The sequence below is a fragment of the Haemaphysalis longicornis genome, unplaced genomic scaffold (assembly GCF_048455015.1).
Source record: "Haemaphysalis longicornis isolate Haplotype H1 unplaced genomic scaffold, Haemaphysalis longicornis Haplotype H1 scaffold_9, whole genome shotgun sequence".
Classification (NCBI taxonomy): domain Eukaryota; kingdom Metazoa; phylum Arthropoda; class Arachnida; order Ixodida; family Ixodidae; genus Haemaphysalis; species Haemaphysalis longicornis.
The window spans coordinates 56443491-56468591 of record NW_027526460.1 but is presented as its reverse complement, the minus strand read 5'-3'; the positions used below and the strand labels follow the sequence as shown (position 1 = coordinate 56468591).

Sequence of the window (25101 nt, the reverse complement as noted above, 5' to 3'; positions counted from 1 at the left end):
GCCAGGTCATTCCCTAGACCGCAGTGGCCCAGAGTCCATACCAAAAAATGTTTCCTTTGGTTGATATCTTCTCTAACAGCGAGGCTGCTGTAGGGGATAAGTATGGAGGACTTCGAGTCGCTTTTGTGGTCGCTCGGGTAGAATTTATAGCTAGGACCATGGCCATTTCCTCGCCCTGAGTAGAATCTTTGGCCGGCATCGATGTTGACGCCATTGTGACTTCGTAATTGCTGGCGACTGCAATTGCCATGGTGTTGAGACAAGAGCAAACATCGTAGTAATCGGCCGCGTCAACATAGACAATCTCCCGTGGCTCACAATGGTTTCGGAAACGTTTGTCAAGGGCTCGTGCTCTAGCTTGTCTTCCCCATTTAGTTCTCAAGGCATATTTCTAGGTAGTGGCGGGATGCGAATGTATTTTTGCCATTCGTATGGAAGGTCAACTTCATGTTGGAGGAAACTTTCGCTTTGGATTTAGAGGGACTGCAGAATGTGTCTTTCCGTTTTGCTTTTGTACAGGCTTTCCAGTTAATCTGTTTGTTGCGCTTCGATTAGTTCTTCAATCGGCTTGTGGATGCCTAGTGCTTCGAAGCATTCGCTGGGCGTGGTAACGGGTAATCCTAGCTATTGCTCGTGTATAAACCTTTCAATAGCGCCATTAATTTTTATTTTCTCGTCATTTTTTAGTTGCAAGAAAGGAATGCAGTAGGTGATTTTACTAATTACTAATGTTTGTACGAGCCGTATGAGTGTGTCTTCCTTCATACCTCTATTCGTGTTTGCCACTCTGGAGATAAGTCGCATGGGGAGCTGAGTGCTCTTGTCCAGATGAAGAATTGTCTCTTTGTTGTTACCATTAGATTGCAGTCGTAGGCCGAGGATTCTAATGCTGTTTACGACCTGGGATCTTCTGGTTGTTGGCGTGGACGCAGATGTCGGGATTCAACAGGTTTCTTTTCCGTCCCCTACTGGTAGGCCGCTATGTGAGCAACTCGGATTTCTGAGTCCAGTTCTCGTTCTTGATCATACCCTTGCCTCGTGTCTACTGCCTCTTGTGTGGTGTCTTGAATGTGTCCATCGCTGCCGCCGCCGATCCACAGCGTCATGTCGTCGGTGTACAGACTGTGGTGGAGGCCTGTGATGTTGGTTAGTCTTTCTGGGAGGACTAGGAGTGAGACGTTGAAAAGAAAAGGGGAGAGCCCAGCCCCTTGAGGCGTACCCTTACCACCCATGCAAAGTCACCAGAATCAAGGCTGCTGAAGGAAAGGGAAGCTGTCCTGTTTGTAAGGAAGTCTGTGATGTAATTATATATTCGCTTTCCCGTGGCGATCTTGGCTAGACCATCTAGTATCGCTTCGTGTCTGACGTTATCAAAAGCCTTGGTGAGGTCAAGACCTAAGATTGGTCTTGTGTCCAAGGGAGAAAATTTTCACCGCCAATTTTTTGACGCTTGATTTGTAACATAATATCCTGGGTCGAAAGCTTTGCTCTGAACCCTATCACAGTGTGCGGGTATAGGTCGTTGTCGTACATGTAGTTGCTGATACGGTTAAGAACGACGTGTCTGAGAAATTTGCCAATACAAGTGTTAGAGATATTGGTCTTAAGGGGAAGCTTTTTTCCGGGTTTAGGTGTCATTACTATTTTTGCAGTCTTCCAGATTTTAGAGAGGCTGCCTCTAAATCAGCACTCGTTCATGAATTCGGTTAGCGCAGTGAGGGAAGGCTCGTTAAGATTTCTAAGCATCTTCTTGGATATGCTGCCAGGCCCCGGTGTCGACTTCGTCCATAGATTTTGAACAACCGCATGGAGTTCTTTGGCGGTGATGGTCTGTCAAGCAACGGTTTGTCGGGTATGGAGTAGTCCGGGAGGGAGTTGGAGCTGACGTATCTGTATCTTATTATTTGTATGAGCTCGGTGTTTGTTCCGTCGTGCGACTGGAAGATTCTGTTTAAATTGAATTTCTGCACGGTTTCACCTGACTCTGGATTCATAAGCCATCGGAGAATGTTCTATGTTTTGGGGAGCCCAATCTCCATGTCCATGCATTCGCACATTTCGTGGCATTTCTGGCTTGAGAGTCGGCTCGCGTGTTCTTGTATTTCGCTGGTTAATCTAGCTATTCGTCTTCTCAGTGTGTGGTTGTGTTTTTGTTTCTTAAGTGATTTCTGTAATCTCTGTTTGGCTTCCCACATGTGAAGTAGGCGGGAATCAGCTGTCGCCAGACCCGCCTCCTCTGGTATGGTTTTCCTAGATTTCTCTATGTGCGCCTTCAGCTGTGCTGACCATGTTTCGATGACGGTTATGTCCGGTATACCACCGTCGGGGTCACACTCCGCACGTCTGAGGGTTCTAAATTCATCCTATTCGGCACCCTTGATTTTGTGCCCTTTGGGTTTAGCTGGGCCAGCACTTATTTGAATGGATATAATGAGGTAGTCGCTCCACAGCTTTTCCTGGGGGTTATTCCAGCTAATTTGAGATACGTACTTGGTAAACGCGAGATCCGGAGTGGTGTCCGTACTGATGGTGTTGCCGTACCGCGTGGGCTGAGCGGGATCTGTTATGAGAGAGAGCCTTTCTTGCTGTGTGGTTTCCCAGAGTTGTTTACCCTCGGGTGTGTCTTTGGCGTATCCCAAAGCCGTGAACGTGGCGTTAAAATCAACCACGATGAGTGCGGTCAATAAGTGGGATTCCGACGTCGTGTTGTATTACAGGAAGGTTTCTCGTGGTGAGCGTTTAGACTGCGGGTTTGTCCTTGGTCTCGTCACCCGTACGTGAATAAAAAGCGTGATTATTTAGTAATTTGGCTAAGCATCCAACTTTCTGCAATGCTTTGACATCAGACATGTCGGCGACGGAAAGGTTTGCAGTGTGCTGCTGCATGTTGCCTTTCTTGCGACGATACCCTCTGCGACAAACCTCCCGTGGCGGGGATCGAACGTCTACAGCCTGCCATGAACAGTAAACTGGCGGGAAAGCCTCTTCTGCTACCTTTCGGCGTCAAGGCTGCCAGAACCAAGGTCCCCGCTAAGCTTTCGCAGAATAATAGGTTTAAGAGTGAGGGGCTCGTTGAGGAAATACAGAAAGAAAGGCCGGCAGTCTACAACGCCAAGGGATGCATAGAAGAACGGTTAGGCTTTTTTATTGCGGTTAGTGAAGTTAACATATTTAAATTTACTTAAGAAAGAAACGAAGAAAACGCCTTCAGATCAGGTCTTGGATGTCTTAAATATTCGGCTATCTGGGCGACTGTGTTCTCCGTCACTTTCTGGGGTATTTATATTTACCACAACTATTGTGGTGGCAAATATAATGAAGCCTTTACCTGCGCTTGGATAAGCTTTCTCACTAGTAACTCTGTATCACAACTACAGTTGCGCACGGAGTATGACTTAGCTATTGTTACACCAGTAAAGGCTCGAAGAGTGTAGAACGTTCCCTGTTCGTTAAAGTGCTTCCACATTTTTACGCCACCTTTGCTGTTTTTCATTTATAGGGCAATGTAAAAAAAGAAAACCCAAGTGTAGAGGCCGATCATGCTATGGCATCTGACTTATCCCTAGCAAAATTCTGATATGAATCATGCCCCAAGACGCAGCGCAGCAGTTCCTTGGGAGGCACCCTTTTACATATTCATAAACACCAGAGGTTTGCATTATTACGTCACAAGCTGGTTAAGGGTTGTTGCCGTATCTAGCGGGTGACCCCAATGTAACGGTTTTCTTCGGCCCCAAGCGTGAAGCTCTCCGTGAAGCCTGTCTCAAGCGTGGAGCTCTCCACTTTGCGTGCCTTCATAGGCACGGGACATTGCGAACGTGCCGACGGGGACAAAGATAAAAAAACATGGCGACAGTCGTGAAGGTCGTCACTGGCGTTTTCTCCGCCATGAAATAGGCCGAGCGTCGTCGACCGATTACCGCAAGCAGCCATGAGGCGTCTGGCGCCAGTTTTCTTCACGTTTATGTTTTGTATGCGGAGCCAGGCAGGAGAGTGCAGACGACGGCCTTGAAAGCCGGAAGCGAGACAAAGCCATTGCCCCAGGACGCTTTATTGCCTGGCCATTCCCAGCGGGGACTGCCCACATCCGCGTCGCGCGCGCTTTGCTTTTGGAAGCGTGCCCTTCGAGCAGGCGCCAAGCTTTCCGGCTCCCGATTCAATTTCTCCGCTTGTACTTTACACTTCTGCACACGTGATTTTCCCGTCATTCCTGCCTGCCGGTAAGTCTGTGGTTTGTTCTGAATATATTATCGCAAGAAGCAGCGGGAGGAAGTGCCAGTACCGGCGCAGATAGGAATTGATATCGGTAGGTGCATAAGCCGTTTATTTTTCTAGCCTTCACTACTTATCTTTGTTTCATACGCTCTCCATAGCAAGCTAGAAAGCATGCTTTCAATGAGAACCCTTTGTCTATTGTCAGAAGTAGATAAGGGTTCTAGCACTTGTCCACGCCAAGATGATGACTTATAACACGACTCAGTGCTTTCTGTTTACATCGTCCATGAATATGGGCTCAAGGATTACAAACAAAAAGACAATCACATGGTGTGTGGAACGCGATATCTTATCAATGGTCTCTTCTTAGACGTAAAAATTTTTTTACAATGTTTACCAGTGGTAATCGTTTTTGCAAGAATACTTCTGGAGTGATAAAAGAGCGGAGGTAGTTTAGAAGCTTCTGCTCTAGAAAAAAAGCTCTATTACTAAGTGTACTTCTGTGTCGCATGATATGCATGCATTATGGTTTCGAAGTTACCGAATAATTGTGCTAGTTTCGTTTTCGAGCGCAATTCGCCAACACTGTAAGTCGGCTCCCTATTTCGTGCGCTCGCTTCGTTGCGTAAGGTTCAACGGTGTACTGGAACTTCGCCTACATAACATACTTTTATTCCATTAAACTATGTTTTCTCTGTCGCTTCTTTGCTAGATAGAACTTTCCTAATATATGATGCACAAAAGTCGATTGCAGGAATCAAATGAGCTGAACTCTTGTTTAGACTTTGAATTCAATGACCAACAAAATTGTTGCAAAAAACAAGAAAATTTGATGAACATGGGGCAACTTCTAAATTTAATCTCGCGGCTAATCACTTGGAATTGCGCAGATTAGCATACGGCGAACAATTGTATACAGCGGTAATCTCCTTATGTAATATTTATAAGCTCACAAGAGAAAAAAGCAGAAATCAATGTCGTGAATACCTAAGCTAATCTCTCGACCGGTGCTAATACTAGCTTGTTTTGGGTCAAACTTGGTTCAGTTGTTTTGGGTAAAATCATAATGCGACCAGGATTTGAGAACTTCTTGGCTACACTTGGATTTTTCTGAGCCTTGATATCACAGGCTTATGCGGCAAGCATATACTGAGGTTTCACGGTCATTAAGTGCTGGGCAATAAAATTTAGCGTCAAGCTTATTCGCAAGTTGCCTTGACAAGTAACACGGAAGCCTTACGAACTACCGTGAGCCATGTGGCTAAAAAATTCAGGAAGCAACATTTATACACCATTTTCAGAAAAATACGATCATATAGCATTTATCAAGTTTTGAACACCGGTTCGCCGAATTTTCTTAAACGGGGGCGTTTACTGTGAGAGCATGTAGGCGCACCAACCTCTGCCTCTTCCTTCACATTGTGAAAGAGTTATAAGTGTGGCGCGTGGATCTTCACATTGTGAAAGAGTTATAACTATGGCGCGTGGATGAGTGGACCAGCGTCATCGACGAGGCAGAGATAATGCGGATCAGCCTGGGGCAACACTAAATTCGAAAACGACCGATTTCGTCTTGAGCAGGACGAAACCGTGGGTCGGATCTCGAGCCCCGGACATCAGCAATCACCGCGGACCACACTTGGAAATCACCCAGCATCAAAATATCCCGGTTGCCTCAGGATTTGTTCGCGTAACACTGTTGATTCCACACAGGCAAAGTAATTCCTTCGCCTCCGAAAAGTACCTATCTTGTGGTCGGCCAGCTTCCTAGTGCCCCTAACATGGAAGATTCTGCTTTGTACTACGTCAATAGAGCCACGTGAGCGACACTTCGAGTCTTCTTAATCCTTTTTGGCAAGAATAAAAACGTCGCCAATAAAACTTGCCAGTGTTTTTTGAGAAAACAGAAGAGATAAGGCGATGTTTAGGCGTTCTTATTGCCTAAAAGGTGTCGGGATTTGCTCTAGTGTCATCGGTTAGGGGATGCTCCTAGCTATTGCGTCGGCATTCGTAAATAACTGAATATTTGGTGATGATGATTATTTTCTTTGGTGAACGGGATACAACCAATCTAGGGACCGCTTAGTCAACAGTGTTTAGCTTTTTGGTCGTGCGTGTATGCGTGGACATTCGTAGCTACCACATGACGACAATTAACCAGAATGTTCGCAATGATATCGTAGCACCGCAACTTTCTTGACGTCAGTGACATGAAACGCTCTACAGGAAACTTTCCCTCATTTATGGCACCTCTAAATCCTTGATATATTGAACCCAACGTTGTAATTGTGCTACCACGTGTGGTAGATACATGCTGGTACGTTTTGCAGTGGGAACATTAGAGTTATGCATTATCAAGACACGTCGCTGGGCGCTGCGCTAGCCGATACCGCATATGTCGCACAATCCTGGCGGTGCTGAGCACCTCCAAAGAAGTGCAATGATCAGTCGCTACTGTGGATGCCGCTGATATCGGGCTCTGAAAAAGCTGATGTCATTATGTTGATCATTTTGCAGCGAAGCTGTTAGCCTTTCGTTGGTCGGAAAATTTTGTGTCGTTAACAAAAACCGAGGCATGACCCAGCAGCCCTCGCCCAAGACGCTGAACGTAAGCGTCAGGAACCAGCATTTGCCGCCAGAGAAGCCGGGTGCAAGGGACAAGCCCACCGAGACATCGAGGGGCATTTCATACCCTCCCCAGCTGCATGTGAAGATGTTTACATCAGCTTCACTGGACATTTACTTTCGCAGGGCTGGGTGGCGTCTACTTTTTTTAGCGCAGTGATGGCGCTTATCGCTTAAAAATATGTTGCTGCGTCCGACACATACAAAAATGTGCCGTAGGCCACTGAATGAAGACTCCCCTCTTCCTGTTGCCACGACTGCCACACGGAAAATAAGCTTCCCGCAACAGCAGCAGCGGAAGAAAAAATAGCAGTACCGGGAGAGCGAAGAGTAGATACGGGAAATCACTTGAATGTCCGGTGACGCGAGGCACAAAATGTAGGTTAGTCTAGATTTAGGGCATCGCTAGTGGCATACACTATAGTGATGATACGACCTGGTTATCAGGGAACATAGATTACAGCCACGTGCTTGCACTTGTAGCCCTTGAGGCTGTTAGGAGGGGAGGACACTGCTGTTAGGCTATTGTGTAGAGGGGGCTCTAGATGCCGATGGACGGGAATCATAGCATTGTTTGTGGTGGGTACTGGTATGTCAAGGCCCACTTATCTAGCCCGCTTCAGAAAGTGAAAAAGTCGTCGCTATTGAAGTGCTTGGCATAGTTTTGGAGCACATTCGTTGGGACGTACAGACAGCAACTAATAAAATGGAAAGCGAATATGAACATGAACGCAGACGTTTCATGGTTGCGGTTCACAAATTTAAACAAATGGGTATTTGTAGCGAGATTTATAACACAAGGAGGCCATATCGGCACCTTATTATTTCTTTCATTTCGACGTCTCTGAAACAAAAATTAAAAATTGTCATGTTTGGGTTCACATATGCGGGTTCTCGTCTCGTTTGTTACTGAATGAAGTTAAGCTTGCTGCATCCAGGTCAGTTTCACCGCATTTAGGGCCGCATAGCGATCTATTCCTCGAAATCGCCATAAGTGACTCGAGAAAACCTCTCTACAAAAGTGTGTTCGCTAGCATTTATAGTTTTGTCACTAAATTCGACGATACGAAGAATACAGATTGGCACGTATACGGACGTCACAAAGTCATTCTAGCACAACTGCATCCGGCTTGATATTCCATCCAACTAACGCGCACCAGTTCAGGTCTTCATTTCAGACTGTTGAAGAGCTACCTCAGTACATAAGTATGTGCAGTCATGGACAAGTGAAACGCGAACACGAAAATATAAACCAGAATGCAGAAATAGCGCGATTTCATTCTATGTGAGTCAAAATGACGAGTGGCTTAGTTCCAAAAACAAAGTTGGAAAATGTGACTTTCCAACTACCAATAGCACGCCATTATTGAACCTCAACTAACAGTATTTTTCAATTTGGCGTGTTCTCGTTCATATTCTGGTTTTCGCATTTCAGTTCTACATGACTGTACGTATGCCAGGAAGTCACCACAGCACAATCTAATACTGCTCTATATACCGTCAAGTTAAGGCGATGTGACCATAAAAAATCATTGAAAACAACAGAAAAAGTATTCTGCGGCGCACGTTCCTTAAGATTCCCAGGTTCGCAATTGGTATATAAATACTGAGGCCTGTATCTCAGAATAAGATGCACACCTCGTTCTTTTATGTAAAGTTTACTTCTAGTGCTCTAGCTGATCAACCACAACCAACACTCCTTTTTTATTGACCTGAATTTGCTTAGAAAAGCCAAATTATGAACAATGAACAGGAAAAATAAGTTCAATCCAACTACGTCATGTTTATTAATACGGTCCATCCTTCCCAGAGGCTTGTGTGCTTTGTCATGACCTGACAGTTATCTTGCCAGATAAGTCTTCATTATAGGCAAGCTCTAAGGTTCGCTTGTAGAAATACGGAAACAGCAACAAAACGTTTGTCACAGGGGTCGGATCAGTTGAAAAAGACGCTGGTGTAAATTCGTACCACATGTGCTTTGGCGGTGACCACCTTTGCAAGCCTGATTGCTTGGGAGTTCACTCGATGGTTCTGGACCTTCAGGTAGGCACATCGTGGTCGCATTTTGCAGCTAAAGTTTCTCCTCAGCCATCATTATTTTTTTCTTCAAATGCCGAAAACCCCAGTACGCTAACCTTTCGCCCAAATACGAATTTTGATAAAACTTTCGGATTGGAATTTAAGACTCAGTCTTTACGACTGACAAAGTCAAACGTAACCGGAGATGAAAAATTCTTGCATATTAAAAATTACGTTACACATATGTACCAATCGCCGTAGTGGCGTTTACTTTTCTCCGTCTTCATGCCGTAAATTGATATAAGATTTATTATGCCCGAAGATGCCATTCTCTAAGGTTACACGATTGAACGCAGGTGCAGGCAGTTTTCTTTATATGATCTTGTCCATCCTTGCTACCTCATGCTGCTAGGCGCCGAAATGGCTTTAACTTTTTTGTTCATTTTTCAAGCCCGAAATACAGTTGTCTAGTATCCCGTTAAATTTCTCTCCGTTACTGTGTCATAGGGTTTTTAATGCCACGAAAAGACCTAGCAAATGTCTGCCGAACGCGAGAAGGGACACCACGACAACGGAAGAGGTATACGACACAATGGGCAACTTAGTCGTAATGAAGGACGTGCTGAAATGACTGCCGCTCCGGTTAAAAAAGGTTGGAACAACAGCCAACGTCAATGCCATTTTACTGAACCGCAAAAATTGGAGTTTTGTGAGGAGAGCTATAGAAAGCATGTGAAATTAACAACCAAGGCAACTGTGTATTTAGCGTGACGTGTGTTGTCTACGTAATATTGTTTTTGTGTGGCAAGGAATACGGGAAAAAAGACGGGGAGATGTAACAATGATCGGCTATGTGAGCATACCAACGATGTGCGAAACATTATGTCGGGCCGTTTAGTGGTTCACAGTCATGATTGTAGGTAAACCACCGTGTAACATCATCTCCAAAAACAAAACCCAGATAGCTCAAGAAATCGTAGAGGCAGACGAGATCGTACGTGCGGGCGATTTTTTTGTTAGCGTACCATCCCTATTACTAAGGAAAAATATACTTTTTGGAACAAACTGATTCATAGTTACGATAATGCAAATTTGGGAAACTGTTCCCCAAAATTGTCGTAAGGGGTAAGGGGAAGGGAAAATCTCTATGCATATTTTCTTTCCGTGGCAATGGTCATACTTATGGGATATTTTCATAATAAAATTGGTTAAAAGTTACGCATTGTGTCGTGCACCTCCATTGTCGCCATGTCTTTTTTCGCGAGTGACTGGAACACCATCTCACCGAAACTTGAAGCCTGCTATATGCGCGTTTAAAAAGAGCCGTCAACCTGGGATCGCTGAGTAAGGCCATAAAAGCGTAGAAGCACGTTGAAACAGGTGCACTAATGCCGAGTAATCGTGTATCAACTCAAAACAAGATGGAACGGTAACAAACTCATACTTTGCATTAAGGCGAGGAAAAGAAACAACGTAAGCAAGAAAGTGGACACAGTAAATTAACATTAGCAGGTGCACTAGCAATACAAGACCGTCAGCGAGATCGATTTCGTCAGGTAAAACAAAAAATAAAATGCATGAAGACCTACGACAAGCAGTGCTAATGATGTACATCCATATTTTTGAGTTATGAAAAAAAAAAACGATCAAGGCGGTTAATACTAATTACGCTCTTTTTTATTGCAGAGCCAAACTAACAAGTGAAAGCCAGAATGAAGGACCGGACACGACCCTTCTATCGAATCACCAATGGCCACCGGATTCCTGGAGCCTTTTCGGAGGAAGTCCTGGAAGGCTTCCTGAAATATTGCCCTGCGCCCGACGACATATTTGTGGTTACATTTCCTAAATGCGGCACCCACTGGACGAGCGTCATACTTTCAAAGACACTTGAGGTCTGCCGAGGCATCCCACCGAGAAAGTTTATCTTGGCTGAGAAAGATGGCGTAGACGCCATCCTGGCTGCTCCCGCCCCAAGAATCGTCTGCACGCACCTTCCGTTCCACCTTACGCCTCACAACGTTAACACCAAGTACATCTACGTGGCGCGAAATCCGAAGGACTGCTGTGTCTCGTTTTTTGAACACACGAAAGCCTTTCCGAGTTACGGCTTCCAGGATGGCACTTTTGACGAGTACTTAGATATATTCCTTAACGGTGAGACGGACTTCGGGAACTACTACGAGAATCTCAAGTCGTGGTATGCTCACAAAGATGACCCCAACGTGTTGTTCTTGACGTACGAGTCTATCAAACTGGACACCGAAGGGTCGGTACTCAAGATAGCGGAGTTTGTGGACCCGGAACTGTCAACCGCTCTCAGAAATGACAGCAAGAAGATGAGCTCTGTGCTGGAATCGTCTACTGTTAACACGATGAGGAGGAATGTCGAGGGTCCATTTGTCAGAAAAGGAATCGTTGGTGACTGGAAGAATTATTTTTCCCGAGAGCAGTCACAGAGGTTGGAAGAGAGGTTTCTGCTCGAGGTGAAAGGAACGGACATACCGGATCTGTGGAAAGATGTCGACTGGAGGCTGGAAGGAAGGAGTGATGGCTGAGTCTTTGCTCCAGGTTAGACAACGATAATGACAGGAAACGTTCGTTGGCAGCAGAGGCCGAAAGCAGTGCACTATATCCACAACAGAGGAGTGCGTGCCCTGTTTTGTAAAGAAGCTGGGTCGTTTACGACTCCGCGAAGATACGCCCATGCCATTTTCTCTATAGCTGAGAAAGCAAATGCTCTTCTATCGGTCACCACTATTTTTTCTTCGGATATTCTAAGGGAAATATAAAGAGCGCGAGACTTCTGCGAAGCTTTAAAATGACAATTACCGTTACGATGAATGCAATGTATCCACCAATAAAGCTTCGAAGTTTTCGTATGCACCAACGTTTTATGTTTACGTCACTCGAGAAGCAAACGGGGCACAGGTTTCTCTATCTCAAGAGTTCAAGCGATATGTATGTAACGTTGCATTGAAGTAAAGCGTACAGAAAAGACGGAAACGTCAGCTGCAAAAACGCATTTTTCTCTTTCCGTTGTACAATGGTAAAGCGCACGGGGTGTGAATAAAAGACAAAAAATTAAGGAAGCTCACACTAACGCGTAAGGTTGTCAGGTACAGTGGAACCCCACCGCTACGTCCCCCGGACTTACGACGACCCGCGTCTTACGACGGATCCCTGCGGTCCCGGCAAACTCGCCATAGAAACAATGCATTAAAACCCCGAAGATCTGACGCTTGGGTCCATGGGGTCCACTTCATACGACGGATTCTGGCGCGGATAAACCGGCGCTTCTCCCATATTTTATACCGCTTCGCTGCCTCGTCCTGACCTCCTTTATCCTTAACCCCCGTTCGACGCTGCTTGATGTGCAAACGTCCGCATGCGGGCCAGACCACTTACTCAACAGACTCAAGCAAGCAGGCGGGTACTCGTGAGCGGTAGTTAACCTGCGACGGCCTACGCGGTAGTAGTATGCCAACGCGCCATCCGCGAGAAATCGAACTTCAGGTGGCAGGTAGATCGTGAATTTGAAGCTTCCCGTTGAGCCGCCGACGTACGCGAAAACATATACGACGCAACCCCACGGCGATGACCATACAGCCGCTTTCCCCGGCCGCTCGATCCAAGTTTATTGCTTTCACGACGCTCTTTCTCCCGATATCTCTGCTCTCTGCTTATCAGTGTCTTTCAAAGCCGCGTTGTCACTTCGCTCTTTTCTTTGCCAGATGGCCCAATTCACGCGCGTCCGCCCCAAGGCTGGAGCAAAATAGAGAAGGTGCTGGGTGGAGAGACGTACCCGTTGGCTCCGCCATTTTGTGTCACTCACTGGCCGCCGGAGAAAGACACTGTAGGAATAACGGGCTATAATTTTCGCCACAACATGGTTTACTGGCGAACCTTAAACCGCCTTATCTATTCGCGTTGCTGGGTCTTGTGGGAAACGAAAACAGCTATGTGTTGAGCACTATAACCCAATAACGACGGCACGGGACCGTTCAAAGGGTGTCTCCACCATGTACGGCAATGCCGTTTTCGGTTCATGTCCGTCTTGTAGTATCGTTCATTTCGCTTGGCCTTGGCAGTTTCACACTCGCCTTGCCCGACGAATTTGCTCGACCACGTCGGTGTTATATTGTGTTGCGCGTGGCGCTTGGCTGGCTGGCTAGCTGGACGCCATAAGGGAGGAAAGCACAACATAGCCGTTGCGTTTTTCTAACTTGGGATTTCAGCTGAAGGTTCGCACATCACGCCAGAACGGGCAATATACCATCGTTCAAATAAGTTCTTCGCCAACCTGTCGCGTGAGACCATCCACTAGGCCGGCATTTAACCACACCCCGGTCGTACGACACCCCGGTCATACGACGCTTTCTCGTGGTCGATTCAAAGTCGTATGTTACACTGTATGTAGTTAAGCTGTCGGCAACCTTCGCGACCATCACGAATTCCACGATTGTAGCCGATTTGCTTCTTCTTCGCTGCCGCAACGACCTTTACTCCATCATTATTGCTATAAGTGAGAGCTTATTTCATTTTTTTGGAACTGATAATCCTTGCACATCACCTTGGAGGGGCGTGCGCTTTGACGTGTGTTTCTCGTTCCGAGCAAGTGTTGCCACGATTAAGGCGAACGTTGGAGTCTTCCTCGTTCCGAGCAAGTGGTGCCATGATTACTGCGAACGCTCGAGCTTTTTTTTTTTGGCAACCTTCGCCAATCTCCCTAATATGCTTGGCTTGACAAAGGTGCGCCGGGGACGCTCGCCGGTCGCTGCGAGGCACGCACACACGGGGGCTCGGCATTTTCTTGTTTTTTTAACTGCCGGAGGTTGCCGCAATCTTGTGCCAATCTCCCTAAGTGGATGTGGTTGGCTTGACAAACATGCGCAGGGGACGCTGGGCGGTCGTTTCGAGGCACGCAGACACGAGCGCTAGGCATCTCCTTGGTTTTGTTAACTGGCAGGCGGTCGTCGCGAGACCCGCGCTCACGTGCGTGTGCTCGGCAATGTCTTGGTATTTTTAACTGCGGACACAAAAATTACGATCTCCTAAGCAGCTTCACTATTAAAAAATGAAAGAGATACGAACCATGGAAAAAATTAGATCAAAGATGTGTTTGCTTCGCTCCCACGGAAGTTACAAATGGGCCAGCCGAAGTAATCAAACGGTCTCATCACACTGATAAGGTTTGTAAAAACGCAAAAAGGGAAGGGGATGCGGTAAAGATCTTCGACATTCATTTCGCGTGTTCTGTTCACTTCGTTCGCCCGAACAGCTCATAGGTTTCGCGGTCAGTTACCTCTACAACTCTGGAGTTGTAGAGGTAACTCGCACATGTCCCAATGTGGGGATTTTCACATTGCCATTGAGCATTGTGCACAACGTCATCATGGCAGCCTTCGTGGCACATATGCCGCACGCCTGCGTTGAGCGTGAACCGCATGGAGCGTTTTCTGCTCGCGAAAACGCGCCGCGCACGCCACAGGTGCACTGACGCTGCCGCGTAACCACCCACATGCTGCGCGCGCCGCGGCCGGCGCGGCCACATGGCGGCGGCTTCGGCAGTGAAGTGGTGTCGTGAGCTCGAGCGACCGCTTCTAAGCGCTCCCTAAAATGCCGCTCAAGGCACGAACGAAGTTGCTTGTGCGGTAAAGGAGCTTATAATGTGGATGAAAACGGTACTATAAAACATCATCCGCGCCGTTAGTGGAAGCGCCCATTCGATATCTGCTGGGGTGGTAAGCCTAAACATCGCCGGCGGAGCCAGCCGGTTGTCTCGAGCACTTCGAAACCGCCGCAGTGAGCCGCGCGCCTCCCCATTGGCGCAAGTCGCCAGGCTCCTCCCACTGCCGCGCGCGACGTGCGTCAAAATCTATCCAAGGCAGATGCTGCCGCGGGCGTCGAAAAAACGCACGCGCGACGCCGGCGCGCGCGAATCGCGTGAAAAAACGCTTGAAATCGCGTGAAAAAACGTATAACAGGTTCATGAGTACTGTGATGCCTCCGCGGCGTTTTTTTTTTGTCATTCCACTTCGATTGGCTTCTCCTCGTCCGCATGGCTTTTCTTACCGACCATGGATGAAAGAAGGCATAGCCAGACTCATCATCTTGTTGCGTCGAGACTGGCGTGAATATCGCCCAAGTTTTAGCATCACACGTCATGGATGCGCGGGAAAGCGTCGTGCACGGCTGCAGTGCGCAGAAAATGATGCCGCTTTCGCAGAAAGCATCCACGCCCGCTGCGTGTGCGTATAAATAAAGCATGTGCATCATACCTCCGGCCAACAGTCGTACGCGCCTACTTTTCCTGTAGTGGCCGTCGAAGGAAAAGCTTGAGCTGATATGCGGATTATTTTGTCAGTGCCCAGTTGTTCCCTAGAACATTCGCCGTTTTCACCAAATTTGTAGTGGAAGCGGGAACGCCTGTTTAGGATGTCGCAACCGCCGTGTCATTAAGCATAAGATAAGACCAATGGAAATGCTCCGACATGAAGATGTTCTGCAAACAATATACGGCTATGCTTCGAGCATTTAGCATAAGGGCAGATAAAGGGAATCAAATAATGTTAACAGCCATCCTCAGTGCCTTTGGTGAGCTTTTGCTTTCCTAACAATCCAGGGAATGTGTTCTGCTAATGCTGCCATCACGAAAACTTGTTGGACGGCATGACTCGAAGCTGTGAATCTCGAAGTACAGACTTTAAACAGCCCCCTATCAGGGATGTTATAGCAATCATGGAAGCACAGGAAGTAATTCTGCTTTGTAAAAAAACATATCTGTAGAAGAAACGGTATTCCGACCTACTGGGGATTCCAGTGTCTGTGGCCATGTGGCCAGACGTGTATCGTCGCACTCTGTTTTCGTCAGCATCTGGAGTGATGCGTGACACAGCTTTTGTATAAATTTTTGAATGGTCATGTCAGTATTAAAAGGTTCATAAAAAAGAAAAAAAACTGGCCAACATTTAATTCCAGGCGATATGCACCTCCACAGCAATAGAACTTGCAGCAGAGCAAACATTATATCATCCCCCTTTTAGTCCATGACTAGTCGGCCATTATCCATCATTACAGCCAAAGTTCCATTAATCACACAACCATCTCTGTCTAACCAGAAACAAATGCTCTGTTGACTTGCAGGACATTTCATTTTAGCCAGCCGGACTGAAGCAGGAAGATGACGTACGCTATGGAGCCCAAGCTCCAGCCCGGCTTCCAGGCGGTCGACGGCATCAAGATCCCGCTGGGCTTCAGTGCCGACAATCTGCGTTCGGCGCTGAAGTACCAGCCCTCGAAGGGCGACATCTTCATAGACGCGTTTCCCAAATGTGGCACCAACTGGACCAAGTTTATCGTCGAGCTCATGATCGGTGGCGAGAAGGCCGCTTGTCGAAATGGCGGCTACGCCCTGGCAACCACCTTCTTTGAGCTGGTGGGCAAGGACAGATTAGCGGCGCTACCCGAACCCAGGATCATCACCTCACACTTAGCATACGACCTCATTCCCAAGAGCCCTGGTGCCAGGTGCGTAGTCCCGGTCAGTTGCGCAGGGTATGCCTTATTAAATATAAAGGCGTAATCACATGAGGATAGTAAAAAAATTAAAGCGTGAACGATGCAACAACGAACCAAACAAGCACAGAACAGCGCCTGCCCTGTCGTTTTATTCATTCTTTCTTGTATATACGCTCCTAATTAGTTTTTAAGAGCATGAGCCAACTAGCTTAACATTCTGTTTTTCTGAAGGGCCTCAGAAAAAGGCGTCGCATATACGATTTATAGTTAATTTTATTTCTCATTCTAAATATAGAGATTTTTCATACCTTAAATCTTAGCTTCCAACAATAACCGGCAATTGTAAATGAACTTTCAATTCAGGGAGCTACGTACGGCCGGCCTGCAAATGTTCTCCGGACACCCAGAATTTTTGTTGAAAACGTAGACGTAAAAATGCCTTTTCAAACACTATGTGCATTTAAAGTGTATAAAATTCCTTTTTTGTAGGTACATCTACGTCGTGAGAAATCCCAAGGATTGCTGCGTGTCTTACTTCTACCACACCCGGAAGACCAAAGCGTACAACTTTGAGCACGGCACGTTCGAGGACTTCCTCCAGATGTTTATAAGAGGCGAAACAAGCTTCGGAGACTACTTCGGACACTTCTTATCTTGGTACCCCCACATCGAAGAACCCAACGTCCTCTTCCTCACCTACGAAGCGATGAAGAAGGACCCCGAGGCAGCCGTGCTAAGGATCGCAAAGTTCCTGGACGTCCGTGACCCAGACCTGCTTGACCCAGAATCTAATAGGTAAATGTATCCAGCCAGACCGTCTTTCCAGACCGGCTTTATGGTTCATTACTCTTATTTTTCAATTATGTAGTAACACTGTATTGAACGTAACGCAATCTATTTTAGAACAGTTGTAACTGAATGTGATTGCTTGCTTTGCGTCCATCGTTCCGATGAGATGGCTCCAACATGTTCCAGATTGATGAAAGCAATACGCTTTAACTCTGTTGGGCGCAATGATTTGCGAAAAATAACACAAATATTCTAAAGCGTCCTGCAAAGTCCTGTTTCACTCTTCGTATTCAAAGGCAGGCGGAATATCGAGTTTTTGAAACCAATCTACCAGGTTCCTGAACGGTCTGCGTCACTTGTTGAAGTTATTCAGGGTACTATTTTAGCATTAGCAATGGTACGTGACTGAATTTTATTGTCATTCTACCTTGTCATACGCATACACAGAGTAGCGGCTAGAAATTTTAGAAGAGGCATGCGCCCTGCAGTTTACACCAATAGGTTAGTGGTGATGGTGGTGATACATCCAGAAGCGGCCAGTTATTTTAACGCTTTAAGAAGGCCTATATTTTTTATGGTAATGTGGCACTAACTAAGAGAAAGTGGTGAGGAGAGAGAAGGAATAAACCTTTTTATTGAGAAAAAAAATAATTTGGAATCTTCGCGGTGGCTTCCTCAGTCCAAGAAACCTTGAGCTCGGGCCGCGTCAACAGCCCTCTCGACCAGATGACGCTGATCCTCGAGGGTGAGCTGGCCAAAGCTCTCTCCCAAAGCTCATGGGTGGGATAGGGATTGGGGCGGGGAAGTGGGGCTTGGTCGCAGCCTCCTACAATGGGATATAGCGTCCCGGGGGCCTCGCAGAAGCGGCACTGCGGGGGTAAACAGGTAGGAACCAAAATGTGACTTCTGGTGGGGTGGGGGAAACTGTTCGTCTGGAGGGTACCAAGAAGTCGCTCGAGCTCTCTCGGGAGTTGTTTGTGTGCTGGGGGGGGGGGGGGGGGGCGGGGGGGGGGTAATGTTGTCGCTCTAATCGGTAATGTTGTGCGATTTCGTGGTACCTGACCATCGAGTGCGTTCTGTCGGGCTCACTTCCGGCAACAACGGCTCGGCGGGACAGTTCTCGAGCCTTTCCGCTCATCTCGACGTTCCGGGCTACGGAAAGTGATGAAGAGGCCCATTGCTCTTGACCTATAGCAATCTGTTCCCTTTCTATTTCGACTTTGGTGTGCTTTTATTATTTTTGTGCCTGACTTTAAGGCCTCAATGGCTTAAATGAATTCCCAGTGCAGCTTTACGGTTCATTACTCTTCATTACCAATTAAGTACGGAGAAGGTATTGAACGTAACGCAACCTATTTTCGAACAGTTGTAATTGAACGTGATTTCTTGCCTTGCGTCCATTATCGTGCCGATGAGATGGTTCCGACATGTTACAGATTGATGAAAGCCATACGCTTTAACTCTATTGGGCGCAACGATTTTCGAAGAATAACAAAAACATTCTAAAGCGTCCTGCGTAGTCTTTTTTCACTCGTCTTATTCAAAGGCAGGCGGAAAATCGAGTTTTTGAAACCACTCTACCAGGTTCCTGAACGGTTTGCATCACTTGTTAAAGTTGTTCAAGGTACTATTTCAGCATTAGCAATTGTACACGACTGAATTTTTTTGAGTGCCTCTTTGTCCACAAATTTCTTAAGAACTGATGAAAGTGGGTGGAATATATATTCTAGATTAAAGCGAAGACATAATAGGCAGTCGCAGTTCACAAGATCACCAATCCCGGTGCGGTAACCGCTATTCTACCGGCGCCACTGCATGTGTCTGTGAGAGGGCTGATATTTGTTGTGGGCACGGCATGGGCTCCGACTATAAGCCCGGGTCCATACCATAAACAGTTGGTCATCGCAGTTGCTATAATTTTATAACACCGTTGTTGTTAAAACCCCGGTTTTAAATACAGGAAGTGTAGGTCTCAACAAAATTTAAATTTCCTCAATATTTTGAATGAACGATATGGTAAACAGCCAATACAGATGGTGCCTGTTATTCCAGAAAGTGGCAGGTAGACCAAATTAAAATTGTCACTCACACCTGCAGTTTACGGGTGGCTGTGTAACATGCAGTCAAGTGCAGGTGAAAAATTTACAATGGTGGCTTTCTATAAAAGCTTGAGGGATGACAAAATAGAATAGAATAGCACTTTATTGCACATTATTTGCATGATGCAGGAGACCCGCGGAAAAAGCTGCAAGAAGGCTGCTCGACAGGGCCGCAGGCCTCCTTAATTGGCATGATACATAAAATTAATGACGGCATGATACATAAAATTGGCATACATTGGCATGATACATAAAATTGGCTTGATACATAAACAGAACAATAAAACAGCATTTTCTTGCAATGAACAAAAATCCCCGCGGAGACCCTTCCTTGCTTTACGCCCGAATTGTCCGTTGCTGCTGTTTCCCAAGATGGACGTGAATGCATAACTCAGTAGCTCTATTTTTGGGCAGCAGAGGGGCCTGAGATTGAAAACTCATTATTGACATGCTTTAAATTCAAGTGGGCTGTAAGCCCTCAAAAGTGTGACTTCTGAGGAGAGCGGACAACAGTGATTAGAACTGGTAATAGATTGCGGATGAATTAGGCGCTTCAATAGCAGTGGTACAGGACTGGTAAAATTAAGCGGCTGATTGATTATGCCAGCGCCGATGTGAGCAGTGTATAGTTTTACCTAATTTTATCAGCAATTAGGGAAGCTAATGTTGCTAGCATTGAACTAATCTCCGGTACTTATTACCAGATGTAGTATTTAAGAGTGCTGATGTTATTGCTAGCTGTATCTTTCCGGGACAGTTCACTCTATAGGGCTTGTTTTCGATGTATTGAGTGTAAAGGGGAGTTTAAAAATTACCAGTAGCTTAGCTCGGCTATGCCAGGATATACGTAGCGTGAGCTAAGGTTCAGCTGGTTATTCTTAGGTTTCCTGGTTGTCTAGGATTAGCTGATTATCATGCTTACTGCTGCTAAAACGATTTCTACTCCAATCCAATGCAATGCTATCCAATCCAATCCAGTCCAGTCCAATTCAATCCAGTCCAGTACGGTCTGGTCCAGTCCAGTCACTGCTCCTCGCGCATGCGCAGCACGGCTCTCCAGGAGCCACGCGAAGCGGCTATCAAGCGGCTCCGGCGCAGCTTCAGACTTGGCTACTGCGCAACGGAGCAGCACAGCGGGCACGCGCCGGCGCCAGTGCGGCTGCCGCGGTTATGGCGCCACTCCTATGGAATGCGAAAACCGGTGAATGTGCAGACCCAATTCTCTACACACCCGTACTCCAATTGGATTGGAATCCAATCCAAATCCAATCCAATCCAATCCAATCCAATCCAATTTAATCCAATGCAATCCAATTTAATCCAATCCAATTCAATCCAGTTCAATCCAATCCAATCCAAATCCAATGCAATCCAATGCTGCTCGTGCTTGCGCAGCACGGCCCTTCAAGGTCCACGCGAAACTGCTCAACCTCGGCCAGCGTAGCTTACGCTACAAAAGAAATACGGACGAGAAAACGCGCAGCCTTCGACGTATGTTGTGCCGCGTGGCTGTAAATTTGGTAAACTGCACAAATGCGCCGTTCTTACTGATATCTTGAGAGTGTAGGCTACTCTTAGGGGAAGTGTTTGATCCAGAAGCGACGCCGGTAATTTATTTTGAGGCGCCTTTTCTTCGGATGCTTAGCCCTACTTTGTTAGTATTCCTTTTAAATCCCCTGTTCAGTGCGATGTAAAGAAGTTCTTTTTCACTGGCATTGTAGTTCACGTGTTATCTTTACAGTAACGTTGCCAAATCTAAAACGAATTCAATCTCCTTTCTTGTACACTACAAAATATTGTCTTTCTTGTTATTTTAAGCGGTCTTCACAGATTCATACATTCGCGGGCAGCAGGAGGAGGTGAAATCGGAAGGTTTTATAAAGCTTCTCGCCGCGTTTCACGAGTGCTATCATATCATCTGGATCATGAGTAGGGTCGTCACAATAAGCGTGCCTATCCCGCATTCCAGGTTCCAGGAGGTGGTGCATGACAGCAGCGTCGACGCCATGAAAGAGCATTTCAAGGCTAGCTACCGGAACGCTATGGGAGCCGGCGGCGTCGACCAGTGGACCGCCAAGGAGGCCTTTCCTTGCGGCCGAGCCCCTCCACCACCCGAGGCCCTGGTACGGAAGGGCATCATCGGCGACTGGCGTAACCATTTTACTGCGGAGCAGTCGCTCAAAATTGAGCATGCCTTCTTCGAGAAATGCGGGCACTTGGTCGACAAGAGTATCTGGTACCCCAAAGACTGGTTGGAAAACACTGCCTAACGCTTTTCCTTCATACCAATATCTGATGTTTGAACGGCGCTGTGAGCTCAGGGATAGTTAAGTTTTCACAGTTTAGACCTTCATATTTTCAGAGTACATTAACACGCTGTTGTTCGGCTTGAATCCTTGTGTGAAGTATGGAGGGGGACCTGCCAAGCCATGTAACATTCCTTTTTACAATACGGAGACAAACGCACTATGAAAATAGACACCGGCCAGACAATATTAAATGCACAAAAAACCTTTATTTAGCTATTATTTGCTGATGTCGGTGTGTGTGTATGCTGAAGGCCTTTAACAAGGTGGTATATCAGCCAACAGCCCTGATTTTAAATGCCAAAAATATCTGCGCTGTGACATCACAGATTACCAGTTCGAAAGTGTTCTGAATTCAGAAGCATGTGAACATTCTTCCATAAATTTGGCTCGTTGATCGGTAAATGGAATGCCTCTAGAATGCCACCGAGTTCTGTCTTTACGTGACCATTTAAAAGGCAACGTTGAAAAAAGACAGAATGTCGAAAAAAAGATTGCAGCATCGTTTCAGAAAATGCTGTAGTCAAATATTTCAACGACAATGTCTCGAACCCAGACGTTTGGCTTACAAAGACCAAAGAGTTTGCTTATGAAAGGATATTTGCTTGCATAATATTGAATTAAGGTGGCAGCACGTACCCAAAAGGTGGGGGTTTCTCTCACACAACGATCGTTGGCATTGTCCCTGGACGCAAGTTCCGGTTACTGAATGGAGGCTACATAAGCAGAGGGGCTTTCGGAGACGTGTTCACCAAAAGGCGACACAACTGCTACTTTCGCAATCAATGAACTGTGAGGCACTAGTCAGGTTTGTAATCACAGGAGTAGTTCAAACGCAACGCAGTTTCGTTTTTAGTTACCGTGGCTGCCATAGCACTATTCCTACGCAATATATTTGCCGCGGAAGTATATTTATCAAGGACAAGTAGCAAAGCCAACGCTGTATACATCAAGGCGACCACTACGGGCATTTTATACCGAAATATTACTTGGTTTTTCAGAAAATGCGAAGCTTTTTTTTATCGCAGAAACTCAGAAAAAATTCTATGGGGTGATGTTTGAATTTTGGTTTGTTCTGCCACTTTTGGAGAACATTGCCATTAATCGAGCCAAAGATAAACCAAGGAAACGTATAAAGTGTTCATTAAAATCCGGTAGCCTTTGCCTGTACTTCTGTGGGAGGGGTACCTTTTACGCTTAATGCTTCAAGCCGTTGCAGGCCTTTGGCACACGGAAACGGAGAAGGGACTACAATGTTTCGTACAACACAATCCCTACACGTACCGCTCAATTTAAAGGTCTACTTTTTGTTTCTGTTGGTATTGAGGTTCCCGTTGTTAGGGATCCGTTTTGCAGCTCTACCTATTCGGGATCTACATACGTGTAGAAAGTCGCAATCAATACTTTAGCACCCAAGTGCATGGCATGACTTTATGGAAGCTTATGTAAGCCACACAAAATGATTAGTCTACAACTTGCAACGTGCTTCTTGTTTGATCTCCAAAATGGTGCTTTTGCTGTTCCTGGCTTACCACGACAAAGCGTCTGACTACCCGAGAAAGATGTCGGTGTAGCGTGGAGAACAGACAACTTCTGTTGGGGATTGACACTGTGTGTTGCACAGTGCGAAAGCCGTGGCGATTTTTAAACAGCAGATATGTTTAAGCTTAAGCTTGGTCCTGTGGCGCTCACAAAAAAACACAAAGAAAAAATACCGAGCGCACGTGAGCGTGCGCCTCGTGAGGAGCGCCCGGCGTCTTCCAACTCGACCTTCGAGAAAACACTGCCCACCGTTCGTGGCGTGATATCTCGCGCGCTGTTCTCGTCGCCAGTTCACGTGCGTTCATGCCTAAAGTGAGGAGAACAGCTCGCGAAGCCGGTTGCCGCTGGTTCAAGCGCGTGCTGACGCGCTCCACTTTGGGAGAGATGTGTAAGCCTGCGGAAAAAATGACCCCGACCTGCCAATCATGGAGAACTTCCAACGGGAAGTCCGGAGATCCATGTGAGGTGCAACAGCCCGGACTCCGACGACGGGAGATGGGTCACAATCTCTGCTGTTTCTCCAGCATCGCAGCATTAGTGCAAGCTTTTAACGACTGCTTTCAGCTGTTGGTCACTGGCGGACGCCGGTTAGTCTTGTTAACAACCCATCTTTATTCTACCAGATGAGGTTGGGTTCCTCCCTAGCTTGTAATGAGGTAATTGTTTTTCTGAAAAGCTGCATCAGGACCCGAGGAAGCTTAATTTGAGGTGTATTACTACTTAAAAAGTGTCATTTTTGTTGCTTAACGTGTCGAATCCATCTGATGTTTTCAGTGACGAAGTGCGTTGCCATTTGTATTATGCATCGCCAGATAACACTGCAAAAATTGCCCTGTACAGCAGTGGCAAAAAATGCCAATGGAGGCAGAAAGCCAAGGCCCAAGGCACAAAATGATGAATTGCGCCATTTCAAGAAACATGCAATGAAGCTCCCACGTTTTGATATACACTCACACTCCCCTTTACGGTGTAACGATGAAACAAAATAAATAGCTCGAATTGTGAACGATTCAGACGTTTGGTACCTCAGACGGTTGTGATTCGCTTCGATACAAAGCAGTTAGTCGGGCTTAGCATTAGGGCATATTGTTAGCGTCTTGTTAAACTTGATAGCTGCTTCTTAGTAGTTTGTATGCTTTTGTGACAAAGTAGCCCCATTATTACCTTCATAATCCCATAATTAACAGTTTGAGAACGTTGTCTGCGAGTGGCAAGATTAAGACGTACAATATGCAGCACTGAAAATGTATCTTTGGTGTTGAATGCAAAACTGTACGGAATAAAATTATTTTTCGGGCTTCCCTCTGAATTTATTCATTATGTTGTATCCCGTACAGGAGGAAGAATGCCACGCATTAGGGAAATACACTGCTCAAACCACGCTTTAAGGAGGAGTAAGGCGACAGTCGGCCTTTCGACGATGCCGCTCATTGTATATTAGTGAGAAGAGGGAGCAATGGCGGTGTTTAGTCGATCCATAATCCTCCCATTAGAGCAGACGTTTCGAGTTTATGGCAGAGGCATTCGCACAGCATCAGAGATGAGAAGACTGGTGGTGACGGAAAGTAAGTGTCGACATGACAATGCCTATCTTGCTTTAAAGATGAGAGCTGTACTTCTAAAACGTTTGTGCAGATCCGTCTCGTTACGAGTGTGTTGCCATTTAAGATTGGGGCAAGTACTACTCCTAAAGGAACAAAGAAGTGATGTCGCTAGAATAAAACAAGCGCAATATTTTCTCTTTGAATTTCTTACCTTCACCGCATATAAAGCTGCTTGTATTAAAATATTTCATGAGAGGGCGCTAATCTGCAGAGTATACTGCGCTAAAAAAAATAAAATCTGTTTATTAAAAATGGCTGCACTCTTAATAAACAACTCGGGGTGGGAGAAACAGTGCATTCAGCGTTAGGTGTACACTGGTATAGTTTACCGAGATGTAAAGATAGTACTCAAAGGCCGGCGAAGTGCGTGTAAAAGCTGCA

At 46.3% G+C, this 25101-nt stretch overlaps 2 protein-coding genes across 3 annotated transcripts; both read left to right on the top strand.

The window, feature by feature from the left end:
• Nucleotides 1-3987: 3987 nt before the first annotated feature.
• LOC144153835 (sulfotransferase ssu-1-like) lies at nucleotides 3988-12084 on the top strand. Of its 2 annotated transcripts, none has more exons than XM_077685563.1 (2): nucleotides 3988-4220; nucleotides 10546-12081. In XM_077685563.1, the coding sequence occupies exon 2, from the start codon at nucleotides 10572-10574 to the stop codon at nucleotides 11415-11417; it is 846 nt and encodes a 281-aa protein (XP_077541689.1). In that variant the 5' UTR covers nucleotides 3988-4220; nucleotides 10546-10571; the 3' UTR covers nucleotides 11418-12081. The 2 variants fall into 2 exon arrangements, with proteins under 2 accessions (XP_077541689.1, XP_077541690.1); XM_077685564.1 differs by lacking the exon at nucleotides 3988-4220 and adding an exon at nucleotides 4252-4306 and having other exon boundaries at nucleotides 10546-12084.
• A 3926-nt stretch (nucleotides 12085-16010) lies between these two features.
• On the top strand, nucleotides 16011-24412 carry LOC144153834 (sulfotransferase ssu-1-like). Its single transcript, XM_077685561.1, has 3 exons — nucleotides 16011-16389; nucleotides 16870-17175; nucleotides 21238-24412. Exons 1-3 carry the CDS (start codon nucleotides 16043-16045, stop codon nucleotides 21536-21538), a joined length of 954 nt encoding a protein of 317 aa, XP_077541687.1. The 5' UTR covers nucleotides 16011-16042; the 3' UTR covers nucleotides 21539-24412.
• Nucleotides 24413-25101: the final 689 nt, after the last annotated feature.